The sequence below is a fragment of the Pristiophorus japonicus genome, chromosome 4 (genome assembly GCF_044704955.1).
Source record: "Pristiophorus japonicus isolate sPriJap1 chromosome 4, sPriJap1.hap1, whole genome shotgun sequence".
NCBI classification, from domain to species: Eukaryota; Metazoa; Chordata; class Chondrichthyes; family Pristiophoridae; genus Pristiophorus; species Pristiophorus japonicus.
Genome location: NC_091980.1, coordinates 114,018,381 through 114,038,915, shown reverse-complemented (window position 1 = coordinate 114,038,915; position 20,535 = coordinate 114,018,381). Strand labels below are relative to the sequence as shown.

Sequence of the window (20,535 nt, the reverse complement as noted above, 5' to 3'; positions counted from 1 at the left end):
AAAGGGTAATGATTGATGTTTTTGTGACTGGAAGGATGTTTCCAGTGGGGTTCTGCAGGGCTCAATACTGGATCCCTTGCTTTTTGTGATATATATCAACAATTTAGATTTGAATATAGGGAGTATGATTAAGAAGTTTGCAGATGACACTAAAATTGGCTGTGTGGTTGTTAATGAAGAGGAAAGTCATGGGCTGCAGGAGGATATCAATCTACTGGTCAGGTGGGCAGAGCAGTGGCAAATGGAATTTAATTCAGAGAAGGGTGAGATGATGCACTTTGCGAGGGCTAATAAGCAGTAGGCCACTTAATAGTGTAGATGAACGAAGGGACCTTGGAGTGCTTGTCCACAGATCCCTGAAAGTAGCAGGCCAGGTGGATAAGGTGGTTAAAGAAGGCATTTGGAATGCTTGCCTTTATTGGCCGAGGCATAGAATATAAGAGCAGGGAGGTTATGCTTAAATTGTATAATACTTTGGTAAGGCCACAGCTGGAGTACTGCGTGCAGTTCTGGTCGCCGTATTATAGGAAGGATGTGATTGCACCAGAGAGGGTGCAGAGAAGATTTACGAGGATGCTGCCTGGAATGGAGAATCTTAGTTATGAGGACAGATTGGATAGGCTAGGTTTGTTATTGGAACAGAGGCGGTTGAGAGGAGACCTCATTGAGGTGTACAAAATATTGAGGGGCCTGGACATAGTGGAGCGTAAGGGTCTATTTCCATTGGTGGAGGGGTCTATTATGAGGAGGCATAGTTTTAAGGTAGTTGGTGGAAGGTTTAGAGGGGATTTGAGGGGGGGGCTTCTTTATGCAGAGGGTTGAGGGGATCTGGAACTCGCTGCCTGGAAGACTGGTGGATGCAGAAACCCTCACCACTTTTAAGAGATGGTTGGATAGGCACTTAAATTGCAGTAACCTGCAGCGTTACGGACCGAGAGCTGGTAATTGGAATTAGACTGGATGACCTTTTGTTGGACAGCGCAGATAATAATGGTAAGTACTGCAAGGAATAGATTACGGCCAAGGTGATCTCCTGAACTAGAGAGGAATTTTCCCAGATTTTTTTCTCCCTAACTTGGCCTGGGTTTTTATCTGGTTTTTGCCTCTCACAGGAGATCACATGGCTCCAGTGGGGGTGGAGTGTAGAATGTTTCAGTATAAGGGGTGTCGCAGTTGTGTGAAGCGGACTGGTTGGGCTGGGTGCTCTTTGCCTTTCCGTCATTGTTCATAGGTTTATATGTAACCTTTAGGGCTGCTGACCAAGGGCTGCGCGGCTCTTTGTCAGCCAATGCGGACGCGATAGGCCGAAATGGCCTCCTTCTGTGCTGTAAATTTCTTTGTTTCTATGGAGGGGCAGAGAGAGAGAGAGAGAGAGACACTGTGTCTGTGTGGTGGGGGGGGCGGAGAGGGTTTGAGAGAGGGAGACATGGGAGGGAGAGGGGGAGGGAGAGAGCCATGCACAAGGGGGGGTGGGGGAGGGTGGGGAAAGAGAGATGAAGACACGCTGAGGGGAAGCGAGTGAGAGAGAGGCACGGGTACAGGGAGAGAGACACGGGTGTAGAGACAGGGGGTGGGGGGGAAAAAGAGAGACACTGGGTGGGGGGGGGGGTGGAGAGAGGGTGAGACCCAGGGAGGGAGGGAGAGACACACGGGGGAAGAGATGCAAAGTGGGGGGGAAGAGAGAGTAACCTGGAAGAAGGGGTGGGTAAGGGGGGGGTGGGCGGCGTGGGGGAAGAGGGGCAGAGAGTGAGACCCAGTTGGGGGGGCGTGGGGGGCTGCAGAGAGAGACACGGTGGGGGGAGGGTGAAGAGAGAGGAAGCAGGAGAGGGGAGAGAGGGCACTCAGGGCAGACGGATCTCGTTCTTCCAACCCCCTTTACACCCACACCCAATATCTCGGAAAGCTCATGCTTGTGTTACAAGGGACATTGTTGGAGTGGATGAAATCCAGAAATCATGGCACTGTCACTATTCACTTCATATCCGATAAACATGTTAACAATCCATGACCCATACTTAATGCCCCATCTATGGTGGGGGGAGGGGGGTAAGATTATGGGTAAGGGACTTCGGTTGAGGGAGACAGCACGAGTGCTGGGGTAAGGGACTTCGACTCGGGGAGGCAGCACTTGCGCTGCGGTAAGGAACTTTGGCTGGAACTTGGAAGTCTTTTGCTGGGTTGGTGGAGATCTATTCTCTCTGGCTTCTGAAGTCAAAATGGATTGAATTACAATTTACAAAGTCAGTCAGAACTTGGGCTGGGCGGTTCCAATTACATATTCCAGGGTGACTTATCCTCCAAGGGGGCTAATCAGCAATAGGTCATGTGTTAATGGTGAGCCAATCAGAGACATGGTGGCCATTTTGGTCGTACAAATAAATGAGTCCTTTTTAAAAAGCCTCCACCAGCCCCGGCAATACTTGATGCCAGTAGCTTGCTGACATTACTAGCATTTGGTGCTGCTGCAGAAGTAATAGCATAAAATATAATGCATGCATCACTCCATTATAACTGTCTTATTTGGTTATATTCACCCCCTATTGGGCAGGCGCTTCCAACTACAGGACAGAAATGGGCAGAGTCCTGTCGGCACAGATTCCTGTTCAATTTTCTGATTCTCTCCCTCCAAGTTACACCAGAAAACAGGTATCACTCGAGAGAAAAATCTCTTAGTTGTTTCTTGCAATTTCCTGCTGGTATCTTTCATTCAAATTCTATTTCATTTTCTGCCAACTTAGAGGTGCTTTACTCGCCTTTTATCTTCCTTTTTCTAGCTCTCATGGAGAGTCCCTACGCTACTGTGCATTTCCAACATTTTCTGTATTATTTTGGGGCAATTTCGACTCCGAGTGAGTTGCGGGCGGGCGAGGACGAGGCGAGTGTGTTGCTGGCCTAAATTTCAGGCCTGGTGTATTTTAACTCCTCATTTAAATGCTGTCGGTCAACTTCCTGCCTGGAAAGGGTGGGAAGCGGGAGCAGAGCGGCTGTTGCCCGGCTTGGAGGTAAGTGGTCAGCAGGGGGTGGTTAAGGAGGGTCCTGCAGGAGGGAATCAGGGAGTCCAGGACAGAGGAGGCCAGGGATTTCCTGGTGCAATCTGGTGCTTCAGCAAGCACAGACTTGTAGAGTTAGGCCTTATGCTTTAATTGAAGAGGGGCCTGAAGTGTACGTGGAACACGGCTATACAATTCAACAAAAGTCGAGCTTCTCTGCAGAATTTTTTTTCAGGCATCTCGCAGCTGCCTAATCTTTTAACTGTGGCAGGCCCTGGCCCTGGGGGCCTGCTGCCACAAGATCCAGCCCAATCTGGATGGGAGGTCGGGAGTCTGCCTTCCATATGTAAGTGACCCTGCCAGGTCAGGGAGATATCTCCAGGCTACGCAGAAGACCCATCCCACTCAGATTTAATTCCTTTTGTTTTTATTGTGTTAGAAACATTACTTTGAACCTGTAGTTGGCAGTTTGAAGGGAGAATAAAACGACACATGCACAAAAAAATTCAAATAGTATTTTCAGCGATTTGATTGGTTGAGTTTGAGTCTGCATAGCTGCAGTTTTATGATTTATTTTTATTTCAACCAATCAATAACAAAGTTTGGAACTATATGTTATCATGTAATATGAGTAAATTAAATAGAGATTGCTACGTTGCAGGGTTTTAGCTTATTTATAAATTATTTAAAATAAAGTTGTGTTCTATAGATTGCCGTTCCTGGTATGTCTCTGTGATCATGGCTAATATGGCAACACTATACAGATAAACTCACCTAAAATTATCAAAATACCTGTAATCTTAAATAAATCATACTCATTCCTGATTGTTAGCAGCTCTTTATTGGGATTTCATATTTTGTACAAACTTCATATAAAAAATCTTATGCATTCCAATCCTTGAAATACAACTGGATTCTATAATGTTTATACAATGCACAGGTATAGATATTGTCTATGGTGTAAATATAAAGGTACAGTATAATAGCTGTTGAAAAAACAATGCAAGGTTATCGTAACTATGAATCTTTTTTATAAGTGTGCTATATATTTATATATATATATTATACAATATATCCGACAAACTATTTGTGCTTTTTAAAAATGCTATATTTAGGAATTCTGAGCAACTCTGAGGCTGGGACGCCAGCAATTTAAGAAAAATATTGAGGTCAGAAAATGATTTATATTGTTCCAAAATTGACATTTTCCCACTGGACATAATGCTACATATTGACCAAGCACTGGTTCTGGTGATTAATAGGCATCTTTGCAAGGTCAGTTGGAACAATTTCAGAGGGAGTTACTGTGAAGTACTGAGCCTTGCTATCCTTTTTTAACCCAGAACTTGCTGCAGGAGTTCAGGGATTCCGAGTGCATATTAAAAAGAAGCTGCAAACCCATATTGTGTTACAAATTCAGTGCAATAAACTGGAGTTTTATACCCATGGCATTTAATATGAAGTCCTCTGTTGGAAACAGAAGCAATAATAATAATCAAAAATCCACAAGTCACTAGTTTTTGAAAATAGACCTTCAAAAGTTGTCGAGGCCGAAATTTATCTTCGCCCGAAACGGGTCACACCTTCCGCTGCTGACGTGTTTTTTCCACGGCTTCGGATGAGGTCGCCTCTTTCGTTAAATTTAGCTTTGTCCTTTTTTTGCAGCAGCAGACCAGAAGTCGGTCATAATGGGGGCGGGAGTGAGGTGGTAAGTACTCGAGGGGCGGAAGTGGAGGCAGGACGGAGTCTCCGCCGTTGTCAGTCAGCAGTGGAGCGGAGATGACATCATGATGCGTGTGCATCACCACGCTCTCCCTTCACTTAAAGGGGAGAACCTTCGACAATTTGAAACTTTGGTCCACTGGACCACCAGGGAGGGTTTCGGCCGGGCCAGCGGTCTGGCACACAAGACGGGGTGCCAGGCTGCCTGTTGGCGGCCCGGCTGAACTCTTGGAAATTGTCGGCCGACCTGGTAGTCGGCCGACAAAAAAAAACACGGCATCCATGGCAGTGCGAACTCCCCTTGAAGGGCCGCCACGCTGCCATGGCTCAAAGAGTGAAAGCAAGGTGCACCAACAGAAAATGCTGTTGGGGGCACCGCGCGCCGTATTAAAGGTTTTTGCAGCTAAATTTTGCGGGAGGTACAATGGAGATGCGGGAGAGCGGTGGTGCGCCTTTTGATGACACACTTAGAACGGTCGGCAGCAGCGGGGCGGAAGTGGGGACCGCCAGAAAAATCCCTGAGCTGAATTTCACTGGCAGTGGCCATTGGACTGGAAGTTGGCGGCTGCTTGACTCCGCCGCCTGGCCACCATTTTCTGGCGTTAAGAGGCCTTTTTGAGGAGCTGAATTTCAGCCCCATCATATCTGAAATTGACTCTGACCAACCAATTATAAAACATTAAAATATGCATTATAACAAGCTATATTTAGAAATGATCATGAATGGTGCAATAATTGGAGGACTTCTAACATAGATTCTTGGAGTATTTTTGTTGTAACCTAATTTTAATTTTATAATAGTAATTTGACGGAAAAGCACTACTGACAGAAACTAGCCCCAAGGTCCTTAAAGTGATAAACAAACCTGAGACAGACATTTTCACTTTGTTGTTCCCCTTGTTAATAGTTTAAGTCCTCTTGATTAAATTTAACAGCAAAACAAGTCTAAGGGTTGGATTTTCGGCTTTGCCGTTTTCGGGGTGAAAATGGAGGCGGGGCGGGAACGTTACCGCCCGAGTGATGTTTGCGCTGTGCGGAGTAATTTTTGCCATCTGGACCCTGCGCCAGGGGCACAGCACAAAGGGTAGCATTGTACGACTTTTGCGGCTCAAAAATGGGAACCTCGCCAACTAAAGTTTGGGGTTGGGAGTGCTCCGAGAGAGGCCTTGGGAGGGGGGGAAAAAAAATTAACAAAACCATTCGAAGAACATTGCCCACACCACCACAACGCAAATCGTTGCAAAAAACTAAAAAAATAAGCACAGGAACTTACCTTTTTTTGCAGTTTACCTCACTGCCGCCGGCAGGGCTGGACTGCTGTGTTTTCCCTGGCGGTCATCGAGGGCGCGTTTCGGGGCGTATGGGTCGGGTTGCACACCCGGCGCAACTCTTCCTGGCGGTGCTTCTAGTCACCGCCGCGAAACCCGACCAGAGGATCGCAACCGGACGCAAAAGATCTCACCGCCCTATTTTTCGCCGCGGAGGGTCAAAACCTGGAGTGCAAACGACACGAAAATCCAGCCCTTTTTGTCCCTTATAATGGTTCATGCTTGATCTCTTGTTACAGAAGCCAAATTTGAGTGTTAGGAATTTATAGTGGAAAATATTTTTCTCATCATTTCAGTCTCCACTTCATGTCATGCACTATTCCCAGCTGAGAAAGTGAGCAGATGGCCTTTTCCAAGACCTTTAGTGATACTGCTCTTGATTTTCTTTCCTCCCTCCTGTGAAGAAGTCCCTTGGCTCCACTCAGCATGCCCTGCTAATGACTAGGCTGAGATCTGGATTTGCCATGCAGGGAATTATGGCTATGAATCTATCAATATGTGGTGCAATACACTGCAACACTGCAACACCACAACACGTTCCAGGTGTGTTCAGAATTCTGTAAACTTGTAATGAATCGTGACCATTGGCAATACTTCAAAAATGCAGGATTTCAAAAGCAAATAAAATAGTAGTACAACAGAATAATGGTGCTGAAATTCTGTGTAGGGAGTGCGCATGGCCCCAGCGAGGCCTCGCAAAAGTCGGTTTTCACGGTGCACTGAGCATGTGCCGAAAACCAGCTTTTCTGATCTGTCAAGATTTCTTTTGACAGATCCAATGCATCCCCGCAAGAAGGGTATTCACACGGCCAAGATTGCGCTATTTGCCCAACTCATGCCCAGTGAATGTCCTTCAAACTCTTATGCCTGGTGAAAGCAGGCGCATAACTTACTTTTATCAGTGTAAGAGTTTTAAAACAAATAAAATTTAAATTAAAAAACACATTTTTACGTTAAAAACCCTGTCCATTAAAGTAAGTTTTATTTAAACCATATTAAAACACATTAAAAAAAATTCCAAAAAATATTTTATTTTTCCGAAAACATTTAATTAACTTTAATTTCAATTAATTTTAAATATATGAGGTGTTTTATTTATTATTTTGTGTTTGGGTGATTATGGCGTTTTCACATTGATAGTAATGGGAACTCGCACAAATGGAGTTCCCATTATTATTAATGAGAATACTGCATAGTGATTAGTTGCCAGGCCCACGTGACTCCAGCTTCTCCATATGTACCTCGAAGACAGGTCCCCGTGCAATGCGTAACGAATCTCGGCCTCCGACCGGGATCCTACGTTTCTCCGGGACCAACAGGTAGATTTGTAGATTTTTTTTCGGGTTGGAGGCGTTCGTACGAAGGAAGCCTCTGACCTCAATTTTAGGCCCAATGTAACCTTGACACCTGATTGTAATGGGAATGATTAAACATAACATTTTACACTCACTTGATGAATGTTTATTTAAATATTTGGATCATTAAAAAATAATTCTTATAGATACTTATTTTTACCAGCGTAAGAATTTTAAAACAAATAAAAATTGTTACATGTAGTTTTTGGAGACAGTTCAGAGAAGGTTCACTGGGTTGATTCCGCAGATGAGGGGGTTGACTTATGAGGAAAGGTTGAGTGGGTTGGGCCTCTACTGATTGGAATTCAGAAGAATGAGAGGTGATCTTATCGAAACGTATAAGATTATGAGGGGGCTTGACGAGGTGGATGCAGAGAGGATGATTCCACTGATCGGGGAGACGAGAACTAGGGGACATAATCTTAGAATAAGGGACCGGCCATTCAAAACTGAGATAGGAAGGAATTTCTTCTCTGAAGGTTGTAAATCTGTGGAATTCGCTGCCTCAGAGAGCTGTGGAAGTTGGGACATTGAATAAATTTAAAGACAGAGATAGACAGTTTCTTAACTGATAAGGGAATAAGGGATTATGGGGAGCAGGCAGGGACCGGAGTCCATGATTGGATCAGCCATGATCGTATTAAATGGTGGAGCAGGCTCGAGGAGCCGTATGGCCTACTCCTGCTCTTATTTCTTAATGTTCTTATACTGTACATATATAATAAATGCAAAAAAGGTTTAAAAAATGTCACATTAAAATTGATTGTCTTTAATAGATCAATCCTTTTCTACTCCACAGGTGTTTGAAGATGATGATAAATGGTAGAAGCATGAGGACCAGGGTCACTGAGCAATGCATGACCTACAAGGAAACTCACTCACCAACAGCAAAGCATAAGAACATGGATGAACAAAGGCACAAATCGACATGTAATATTTCAGAAGTTTCACTTTAAAACAACAATCACATTGTTTTACAAAAGCAAAATACTGCGGATGTTGGAAATCTTAAATAAAACAGAAAACGCTGGAAATACTCAGCAGGTCAGGCAGCATCTGTGGAGAGAGAAAAACAGAGTTAACGTTTCAGATCGATGACCTTCCATCAGATCTGAAAAAATTAGTGATGTAGCAGGTTTTAAGAAAGTACAAAGGCAGGGAAAGGGGGAGGGGAGGAAAGAACAGGAGAGATTAAATGACAAAAGGGATGATGGTGCAAGACGAAAGGAGCTGGTAATGTGACAAGTAAAGGAACAAAAGATGGGTCGAGAGGAGTAAATGGGAATATCAGAATCATCAGCAACAGCTGCCATCTGAAAAAATGGGGACAGAGGTTATGATCTGAAATTGTTGAACTCAGTGTTGAGTCCGGAAGGCTGTAAAGTGCCTAATAGAATGACGAAGTACTGTTCCTCGAGCTTATGTTGAGCTTCATTGGAACAGTGTCGGAGGTCGGGACAAAGGAGCAGTGCGAGGTTGCAGAGCGATGTGATTGGGGCTCAGGAGAGGCACGGACCCAGGGGCAGCACGGGCCAGCCCACACTGCGATACTTGCGCGTACTAGATCCGTGCAGCAGAGCTGGTCTCCAGTTGTCTTTGGTTAATCCTTGCCACTGGTCCCAGACCTTGCCCTGCAAGTCTGTGTGGTAGCTAGTGTGCAACGGCCACCACACATTAACAAAATCCACGCACAGGCATCTTCCACCCTTCAATACGCAGTTCAGGACCTGGAATATTAGGTCCCTTATTGAAACACCTGTGAACTCATCACTTTTCGATACGAGGGACCTGCCTAAGAAGAGAAGAAGAAGTAGGATGCTGAGGACAGAGGTCAGAGTGGAAGTGGGGTGGAGAATTAAAATTACAGGCGACAGGAAGGTCGGGGTCGCGCTTGCAGACTGAATGAAGGTGTTCTACAAAACAGTCACCCAATCTGCGTTTGGTAGAGGAGATCACATCATGAGCAGAGAATGCAGTATACTAAATTGAAAGAAGTACAAGTAATTCGTTGTTTCACCTGGAAGGAGTAGTTGGGGCCCTGGACGGTGGGAAGGGAGGAGGTAAAAAGTAAGGTTTTGCATCTCCTGTGCTTTTACGGGAAGGTGCCATGGAAAGTGGAGTGGGAGGTTGGGGTGATTGCAGAGTGGACCAGGGTGTCGCGGAGGGAGTCGTCCCTTCGGAATGCTGAAAGGGGAGGGGAGGGGAGGGGGAGATGTGTTTGGTGGTGGGATCACGCTGGAGGTGGCAAAAATAGGATGATCCGTTGAATGTGGAGGCTGGTGCGGTGGAAGGTGAGGAGGACAAGGAGAACCCTAACGTGGTTCTGGGAGCGAAGGGAAGGGGTGAGAGCAGAAGTGCAGGAAATGGAACGGACGCGGTCGTGGGCCATATCAACTTGGTTGAGGAAAAAGAAAGACATATTGGAAGCACTGGAATGGAAGATGGCATCATCAGAACAGATGTGGCGGAGACGGAGTAACACGGAGAATAGAATAGAGTCCTTACAGGAAGTGAGGTGGGAGGAAGTGTAGTCAAGGCAGCTGTGGGAGTCAGAGGGCTTATAGTGGATATTAGTAGATATCCTCAGAAATGGAGACAGAGAAGTCGAGAAAGGGAAGGGAAGAGTCGGAGATGGATCATATGAAGGTGAGGGAAGGGTGGAAATGATAAGCAATGTTGATGAAATTTTCTAGTTCAGGGCGAGAGCAGGAAACAGCACCAATACAGTCATCACTGTACCGGAAAAAAAGGTGAAGGAGGGGACCCGAGTAGGACTAGAACAAAGAATGTTTCACATATCCCACGAAAAGGACAGGCATAGCTGGGACCCACATGGGTTCCCATAGCAACACCTTTTAATGGAGGAAGTGAGTGGAGTCAAAGGAGAAGTTGTTCAATGTGAGAACAAATTCAGCCATGCGGGGAGGATGGTCGTGGATGGGGACTGGTTGCGCCTCCGCTCAAGGAAGAAGCGGAGCGGCCTCAGGCTGCCCTAGTGGGGGATGGAGGTGTAGAGGGATTGGACATCCCCTCCCCTTCTTTCCCTGCCTCTGTACTTGCTTAAAACCGATTACATCTCTAACTTTTTCCAGTTCTGATGAAAGGTCATCGACCTGAAACTTTAACTCTGTTTCTCTCCCCACAATGCTGCCTGACCCGCTGAGTGTTTCCACCATAATCTGTTGATAACCTCAGCCTGACCTACTGAGTCACATTGTTTTATGCAAATTATGCTTCTGCTGTTATAGTGTAACTTCTGTGAAATATCTCTCAATAGTTCAGGACATTATTTCATGTTATAATTACTAAAATTGCTTTTCCTTTGAACATTTGTTTGAAGGGAATGTTCAAGAAGTATACATTCTGAACCCACTTACACACAGCTTTGCTCATGAGTGGAGAGAAGGATAAAGCAAGTAACTGTAGTTCAGTTAATGTAATATAAGGTGTCACCAAATTCTTGAGAGTTGGAAACCAGACGGGTGGGCAGTTATAATTGCCTGTGGGATTTACCCACCAAGGTCCTGCTGTCTTTCCAAAGTTCCAATTTTAGTCTGCTCTTCTGAGCAGTCAGGAAGGACAGCCATTGGAAACCATTACAGTCCTTCTAGAAATATGCAGATTGGGCTTTGATGACATTATTGTCACATGCTCCTCCGTGCCCCACAAGGAAATTTTGGCCTCCCCTGCCCTGGGCTTCCCACCATCCCCTGATCACAAAGCCCTGCCAAACCCCATTCTGCTATCTTACCCGAGTGTGGGAGATCGTACCTTCGGTCCCCAGCAGCGACTTCCTCTCACACAACATTTTGTTCCTGTCCACTGGCCAGCTGCTGCTCCCACTGGTTTCGGGCAGGAGACTTATGTAGATGAGGTTCAGGAGTTAAAATCTCCCAGACATTACATTTCCGAGCTGTACACCACAGGCAGTCAGTGCATGGTCCGCTTTTGATCTCTGTATATACGGATGATTTAGACTTGGATATTAGGAATAAAATCTTGAAAGTTGCTAATTACAGAAAAGCAAAAATCAAGAAAGACTGTAAAAGATGTTAGGAAGACGGACAGGTTAGAGGAATGAGCAGACGTGGCAAATGTAATTTAATATGGATGTGTGAGGTAATACGCATTGCATGGAAAAACAAGGAATGGGATCATGCACTCATTGGAAAGATGCTAAAAAATATGGATCAACAGAGAAAGTTTTGGGTTCAAATATATATTTCCCTGAAAATGGGAGTGCAAGTAGATAAATCTATAAAAAAGACTAACAGCACTTAGGGTTTTAAGGCAATGCGGAGTGAGGCAGTAGTATTCGTTTTAGATTGCTCCAGCAAAGAGCCAACACAGACATGTTGGGCCTAATGGCCTCTTTTTCTGTAAATTTCTATGGTTCTTTTCAGGTGCACTGTTACTAAATCAGAAACTGGACAATATTTAAACCCGTTTTTTCGTAATCCAATTACCAAGTTAACTTTATCTAGTTCTCTGCCCAATTATTGTTTAATGTATGATCTAAACAAAATACATTCTGGTAACTCATGGGATATGATTTATATTCTGCTCATGAGTAAATTAGCAGGACAGCCACTTGTGCTTTATAAATCATTTCTGTTGGTCTTGATGTGATTATACTCTTTCTAATTCTGCACATTATATGAATATGATTTTATTTGCTTATACTGCATATTTATTACAACATGTACTATACATGTACAGTTTAAATAGCAAATAATTCTAATTTGTAAACTTGAAGTCAAAATCACACAATTTATTCTTTGCCTTACACCTTTTCTCGGCTGACCCTAAGTGAATATTTTTTGAATTTAGTACTGACAGTTGAAAAATTAAAGGTCAAAAACAAAAGAAAATCTTTCAACCTTTAAACATTAGAAAAATTATATGAATAAAAGTACAGGGTATTGAAAATTTTGATGAAGATCAAGATTAGGTAAGATTTCAATGGAAGAGAGTAAATTATCCAATTAAAGTTCTGGGCCTAGAGATTTAATGGCACCGTGTCCTTTTTTCCAGTGCAATGGGTGCCTAAGCCGCTCCGCCATATTAGTAAAGGTAGAAAGAGAGGCGTCCTGGGCATTTGCCTAAAACGTGTCATTGGTTCTTAGCTTATGCAATAGGGTTTATAATGCCTGTTTGAGGCCCTATTTGCAAAAACGGGCTATCCTGAATGAAGACAGTATAAGGCCAGTTGCATTCAGGAAACCATGGTCTACATGCAGCATAACTAGTGGTCCTTGAAGGACCGGTGAAGGCCGTCACCAAAAAGGCAGTGGCTCAGGTTCTTTGAACATGCAGTCAGGAGGAGCACTCTTTTCACTCAGTCCCCTCCCGATTGCTTCTCCCTCCCTCCTGCTCTCTCTCCTTCCGATCACTTTCTCCCCTCCCGCCCCCACCCCCACCAGAAACCCGCCCCTCCTGATCACTTCCCTGCTCTCCTGGGACCCACCTGAGGGCCACTGCTTGTGAGGCAATGGTCCACAATTGAAATCATCTTTGCTGGCGAGCTAACTGGGAACGCTGGGAGTCTGCAGCTCACTGGTCTCATGTGAATGAGGCCTGAGACCCAATATCAGGTATACTTCAGGACTAGTCGTTTCGGCGCAGCGATTGTTCATGCCAGGAACAAATCTCTAGGCCCTGATTTCCGACATTGGCTTAATGCAGGGATATTACAATACTGCGGGCAGGATTTGTTTTTATTTCTATCTTTGGTGCTACTATAAAGACAAGGCGTAAAATGGAGTGAAATCTATAGTTTAATATAGTTGCATTATGACACCGACTGGCTCCAAATGTGGAAGCAAATTAGATACTTATGTATCTGCTACCACACACTAGTCCACCAGCCAGACATGGTGCCCTGCTGTCCTCTGGAGACAGTGAGCTGAAATTCTAAACAAGCCAATCCTTCTTGCACTCACTTCATGTAGAAACACATGCGTTTTGCCAGCCATCAAACAGGGGGAGGGAAGTGCTTAGGGGTATTGCTGCTCACCTTTTGCTCACAGGCTCCATTTCATGCCTATGTTTTGCTTTCTATCCTTTAGTCCTCAGCAGTCACTTCTTACTTCCCACCCGTGACCCCCCACCCCCCCGGCCCCGTGCAGTGTCTGCAAAGGCTGGAAACTTGTCTAAAGCATTTTTGAACCTTTAAAAAGGCCGCAATGTTTGTTAATCACAATTTATTCTGCTGGTCTCCCTTCATATCACTCCATGTGCAAGCATCAGTGAAGGTCTTTAAATTATATTCATGAGATCGCGCTGCAAAGCCAGATCATCATTCTGCCAACGTGTGATTTGGGTTTCCTGCAGCGATCCCGGTGACATTTGAGCTATAAATGTTGAATTGACATAGATGTCTTGACAAGAATCAAAATTGCAATGGAAGTCACATTGGAAGCTTAAAAAGAGAATTCCCAGCACTTAAATAAATATTACAAGTTGCTCCCATAGATTCAAGCTCAAATTATTTATTTTAACTGCATGATTCACTTTTATTCTCCTTTGCATTTATTGTACTACTTTTTAATTTATCTTTTGAAAAAGAAGTGTTGCTGCCTCTTCTTCTGTTTCCATCAATATAATTAAAAGTCTTGTATCTAGCTTACATTTATCATCATCATAGGCAGTCCCTCGAAATCAAGGAATAATTGCTTCCACTCCAAAAGGGAATTCTCAGGTGACTGTACCTACAATGCGGGACCTACAATCTCTGTCACAGGTGGGACAGAGTGGTTGAAGGAAAGGGAGGGTGGGGAGTCTGGTTTGCCGCATGCTTCTCCTGCTATCTGCGCTTGATTTCTGCATGCTCTGGGGCGACGAGACTCAAGGTGCTCAACGCCCTCCCGGATGCTCTTCCTCCACTTTGGGCGGTCTTGGGCCAGGGATTCCCAGGTGCCCATGGGTATGTTACACTTTATCAAGGAGGCTTTGAGGGGGTCCTTGAAACGTTTCCTCTGCCCACCTGGGGCTCGCTTGCCGTGTAGGAGTTCCGAGTAGAGCGTTTGCTTTGGGAGTCTCGTGTGGCCCGTCACATTTATCACATTAGACCTGTCAACCTAAAGTTTGCTGGTGGATCCTCGAGAGCAGATGCATCGCGATGGTGCCGAGGTTGGAGCTCACCAGGGTGCACACTAGGATTGGATAAGGGTAAAAGCAGAGCCAGGTGAACTGCCACTCAAAAAAGATGCTGATGTAGAGAGAAAAGCACCTTGGAGCTACTGGGGGGTAGGGGGAGGGAGTGGATGACTCATAAGAACACAAGAAATAGGAGCAGAAGTAGGCCATATGGCCCCTTGAGCCTGCTCCGTCCATTTAATATGATCATGGCTGATCCGATCATGAACTCAGATCTACTGCCCTGCCCGCTCCCCATAACCCCTTCTCCCCTTATCATTTAAGAAACTGTCTATTCTGTCTTAAATTTATTTAATGTCACAGCTTCCACAGCTCTCTGAGACAGCGAATTCCACAGATCCACAACCCTCTGAGAGAAGAAATTTCTCCTCATCTCATCTCCGTTTTAAATGGGCGGCCCCTTATTCTAAGATTATGCCCTCTAGTTCGAGTCTCCCCTCTCAATGGAAACATCCTCTTTGCATCCACCTTGTCAAGCCCCCTCATAATCTTATACGTTTCGATACGATCATCTCTCATTCTTCTGAATTCCAATGAGTAGAGGCCCAACCTACTCAACCTTTCCTCATAAGTCAACCCCCTCATCTCCAGAATCAACCTAGTGAACCTTCTCTGAACTGCCTCCAAAGCAAGTATATCCCTTCGTAAATATGGAAACCAAAACTACACGCAGTATTCCAGGTGTGGCCTCACCAATACCCTGTACAACTGTAGCAAGACTTCCCTGCTTTTATACTCCATCCCCTTTGCAATAAAGGCCAAGTTTCCATTAGCCTTCCTGCTCACTTCCTGTAGCTGCATACTAACTTTTTGTGTTTCATGCACAAGTATCCCCAGGTCCCGCTGTATTGCGGCACTTTGCAATCTTTCTCCATTTAAATAATAACTTGCTCTTTGATTTTTTTTTCTGCCGAAATGCATGGTCTCACACTTTCCAACATTGTACTCCATCTGCCAAATTTTTGCCCACTCACTTAGCCTGTCTATGTCCTTTTGCAGATTTTTTGTGGCCTCCTCACACATTGCTTTTCCTCCCATCTTTGTATCGTCAGCAAACTTGGCTATGTTACACTCCAAATAGCTAATATAGACTGTAAATAGTTGGGGTCCCAGCACTGATCCCTGTGGCACCCCACTCGTTACTGGTTGCCAACCAGAGAATGAACCATTTATCCCGACTCTCTGTTTTTTGTTCGTTAGACAATCCTCTATCCATGCTAATATATTACCCCCAACCCCGTGAACTTTTACCTTGTGCAGTAACCTTTTATGTTGCACCGTGTCAAATGCCTTCTGGAAGTCCAAATATACCACATCCACTGGTTCCCCTTTATCCATCCTGTTCGTTACATCTTCAAAGAATTCCAGCAAATTTGTCAAACATGACTTCCCCTTCATAAATCCATGCTGACTCTGTCTGACCGAATTTTGCTTTTCCAAATGTCCTGCTACTGCTTCTTTAATAATGGACTCCAACATCTTCACAACCACAGATGTTAGGCTAACTGGTCTATAGTTTCCTGCTTTTTGTCTGCTTCCTTTTTTAAATAGGGGAGTTACATTGGCAGTTTTCCAATCTGCTGGAACTTCCCCAGAATCCAGGGAATTTTGGTAAATTACAACCAATGCATCCACTATCCCTGCTGCTACTTCTCTTAAGACCCGAGGATGCAAGCCATCAGATCCAGAGGATTTATCCGCCTTTAGTCCCATTATCTTACTGAGTACCACCTCCTTAGTGATTGTGATTGTGTTAAGTTCCTCCCCCCCTATAGCCCCTTGACTATCCACTGTTGGAATATTGTTAGTGTCCTCTACCGTAAAGACTGATACAAAATATTTGTTCAGAGTTTCTCTCCTAGGTTTACAGACAAGGTAAGAGAACTTTGAGGTTAGACATCGAAATCTCCTAAATTACAAATAAGAGGTAACACAACAAAAACAGAAAACGCTGGAAACATGCAGCAGGTCAGGCAGTGTATGTGGCGAGATCAGACAAGTTAACATTTATGGTGTGCACCCTTTGTCAAAATTTAAAACAACAAAAATGACCTCAGCCTCCGAGAAACCTCCTGCTGCAAAAAAGCTAACAAAAGAAAAGATGGCAAGCACCAATAAGCCAGTGAAAGTGATACTGATGAGAAAAACTATGCTTTAAAGTAGTTTTAAACATAAGTTTTGACTTTTTCGCTGCAATTTTAATCTACCTCGCCTGCACACTTAAAATTGCCTCTGACAACTTATTGTTGATTCCCTGGTGCCGCTTTAACCATGCATTTTTTTCAGGTGGCTGAGGTGCCCACTGGAAGCTGGCAGGCGGCTCATGACTACATGCAAATCGGGGTCTTAACCCGATAAATCAGAAGTTTTGCCCAATGCTCAACCCGTTAGTAAAACCTAGTGGAATTGGTTTAAGAGAGCCATTGCTGGAAGCACTACTTAGAGGCATTCAGATGCTAACACTCGGACACTCAGATCGTAGGGATTTGTGTGGAATTGTGGTTTGGGGCTTTCCAAGGGGCTATTGGACCGTGATTTCATGGTTCAGATTTTTTTTGCCTTACCCTGAATAAGCATTTGCTTCATTGTTTTGGATGGAGGAAGAGGAGGTGAAAGAAGAGCAGCAACAGTGGCAGTCGTCTCAACAGCTAGGAGTAGTAGCAGGTGGGCTTGTTAGAAGACAGCAGGCGAGGAAGGCTGCTCATGGAAGGCCTTACCTAGCCCACAGGGGCTATAGGCCACGAGCCAGTTCCTTGGATATTTCTGAGAAGTAGTGTATGAGGAGGCTGCAATTCACCAGGCAGGCTGCTACTGATCTCCACTGGACCAGAAGGCCATGCTTTGCCAGTGAATGTCAAAGTCACCACATTAACTTTTTTGCCACAGGCTCCTTTCAGGCTACGACAGGAGACATCTCCCAGTCTGCAGTGCATGGTTGCAAGAAGCAGGATTTCAATGCTCTCTTTGCCAGAGGAAACCAATACATAACCTTCCCAACTGATGCCAATAACCAGAATGAGAGAGTTCTAGGGGAAGCATTAGTGGCTGGCTTCTCTCGTGTCTGGGGTGGGGGGGGTAATATGTTGCACTCATGTAGCTATCAGGATGCTAGAAGAAAAGCCAGCAGCTTTTGTCAAAAGGAAGGGCTTCTACTTCATCAATGTCAACTGGTGTGTGATCACCGCAGAATAATAATGTAAGTCTGCACCAGTTTCACTGGTAGCTGCTGAGACACCTTCATTCTGCAATACACCCCCATCCTCCAGTTTTTCCACCCATCCAGGAAAATAAGAGGAAGACTACTAGGGAACGAGGGATCCCCCTTCACAGGGCTGATAACATCCCTCTGCAAACCCATCACTTCTGAGCAATACTGGTACAATGGGAGCAATGGGATCTAGAGGAACATCATAGAGCACACCATTGGCATTTTGAAGCTAAGATTCAGGTGCCTCGAATGCTCTGGGGCTCCATACAATATGACGTAGAGAAAATGGTCCTCATCATTATATTGACAATGACAAGAGGATTTAAATTGGAAGATGCACAGCAATAAGCAGAGGCATCATCAGACGAGGAAGAATTGGATGAAGGTCAGGGAGAACCACAAGGAGGAGGGGCAGTACAATGTGTTAAGTATCGAATAACTCCACGAGGCTAAGTACGGTGAGCTAGTTCAGGCATGACCTTACTCCAGTTTATTTATTCTCAAAGTGAGGATTCAACATGGCTGCCAACATTATATACATGGCACACGGCTTGCACGTATCTGCCAGTAACCATTAGGACTCCGACAGTCGCGCCCTCCGGTGGCAGGTAAAACCCAATTAACATACATAACATCATTCACCCCAAAGTCCTTGGTACAGTTTGTGTTTACAAGTTGAGATGGTCCGGGGCCTTCCGCTCCCTGGTTGATCTTCTTAGTTCGAACCCAAGCTTGGGTTAGTTAGTAGGACCATTGGTGCACTGCAGAGTAGTCGGTCTGACACGACTGTCGGGGATGGTAGGTTCGTCTTCGTGAATGACATAAGGGTCAACTGATGGTTGGATGTGTGTTGGTTGGTCGATGATGATGTCATCTTCAATTTGTTCTGGGTTGTCTGTGAATCGCAGTTTGGTTTGGTCGATGTGCCTCTTGCACGTTTGGCCATTTAACAATTTGACGACAAACACCCTGTTCCCCTTCTTGGCCAAAACCGTGCCAGCAACCCACTTTGGACCATGACCATAATTCAGGACAAACACAGGGTCATGAACAGCAATTTCACGTGATACGGCCGCGCGATCGTGGTACCATTGCTGCCGTTAACTTCTGGTTTCGTCGTGATCATTGAGATCCGGGTGTACAAGGGAGAGCTTGGTTTGGAGGCCTCTCTTCGTTAACAGCTCGGCAGGAGGAACCCCAGTGAGCGAGTGGGGTCTCGTCCGGTAACTGAGCAGAATGCGGGACAAGCAGGTCTGTAGGGAGCCATGAGTCATGCATTTTAGGCTCTGCTTAATGGTTTGGACAGCCCACTCCGTTTGACCATTAGACGCGGGTTTGAAAGGGGCAGACCTGACATGCTTGATGCCATTATGGGTCATAAACTCTTGGAACTCCGAACTGGTGAAACATGGTCCGTTGTCGCCGAGAAGAATGTCGGGCAGGCCATGGATGGCGAACATGGCCCGGAGGCTTTCAATAGTGGCTGTGGACGTGCTGGATGACATGATTACGCATTCAATCCTTTGGAGTAAGCGTCCACACCACTAAAAATATTTTGCCGAGAAAAGGGCCGGCAAAGTCTATGTGGATCCATGACCACAGACTCAGCGGAGCCTCCACAGGTGCATTACTCAGTTGCATGCAAGTGTTGCACTGATGCATGCATGACTCCAATTCCGAGTCAATGCCAGGCCACCAAACGTGAGACCTGGCAATGGCCTTCATCATGACAATGCCTGGGTGGGTACTGTGTAAATCTCACACAAAAGTTTCCCTGCCTTTTTTTGGCATAACAACATGATTACCCCATAACAGACAATCAGATTGAATAGACAATCATCTATGCGGCAGCTATAAGGCTTCATTTCATCCTGCATTTCCCTGGGAATGGCAGACCAATTTCCATTTAGGACACACCTTTTTACGCTTGACAGTACAAGATCCTAATTAGAACCTGGTCCAGGTCTTAATTTGGCGAGCCATGACGGGTGACCTTTCGCTCTCGAAGGCGTTCATGACCAGCAGCAAGTCTGCGGGCTGTGGCATTTCCACCTCGGTTGTGGGCAATGTAGCCGGCTAAGCACATCAGCACAGTTTTCAGAGCCTGGTCTATGGCGGATGACATAATCATAAGCAGATAATGTCAGTGCCCATCTTTGGATGGGGGATAAGGCATTGGTGTTTTCTTTCAGAAAACAATGAAATGAGCAGCTTGTGGTCTGTTTCAAGCTCAAACCAAAGCCCAAACATGTAATGGTGCATTTTCCTAACCCCATATACACATGCTAAAGCCTCTTTCTCTACCATACTTTAGGCTCTTTCAGCCTTAGACAGACTTCTGGATGCGCATGCAACTGGTTGGAGTTTGCTTGATACATTGGCTTGCTGGAGCGCACAACTGGCCCCATATGATGAGGCGCCACAGGCCAGCACTAACCGCTTACATGGATCATAGTGTACCAGTAATTTATTGGAACATAGCAGGTTCCTAACCCTCTCAAAGACTCTTTCTTGAGATTTGCCCCAAACCCAGTCATTACCCTTTCTCAGCAACATGTGCAAGGGCTCTAGTAATGTGCTCAAACTAGGTAGAAAGTTACCGAAATAGTTGAGAAGACCCAGGAACGAATGCAGCACCGTCAGACTCTGGGTTCTGGGTGCATTCTTGATGGCCTCGGTCTTCGAGTCTGTAGGCCTGATGCCGTCTGCTGCAATCTTTCTCCCCAGGAATTTGACTTCTGGTGCCATGAAAAAGCACTTGGAGTGTTTTAGCC

General features: G+C 45.2%; 1 protein-coding gene across 2 annotated transcripts in view; it reads left to right on the top strand.

Annotated features, from left to right (window-relative positions):
• The window catches only part of LOC139263035 (SH2 domain-containing protein 4A), a 45,200-nt gene extending 35,605 nt beyond the window's left edge, over window positions 1-9,595 (top strand). For both annotated transcript variants that reach the window (XM_070878506.1, XM_070878507.1), the window contains exon 5: window positions 8,195-9,595. In XM_070878506.1, the coding sequence (XP_070734607.1) occupies window positions 8,195-8,221 (27 nt within the window). In that variant the 3' untranslated portion in view covers window positions 8,222-9,595. The remainder of the gene's footprint in view (window positions 1-8,194) is intronic.
• The last annotated feature ends 10,940 nt before the right edge of the window (window positions 9,596-20,535 follow it).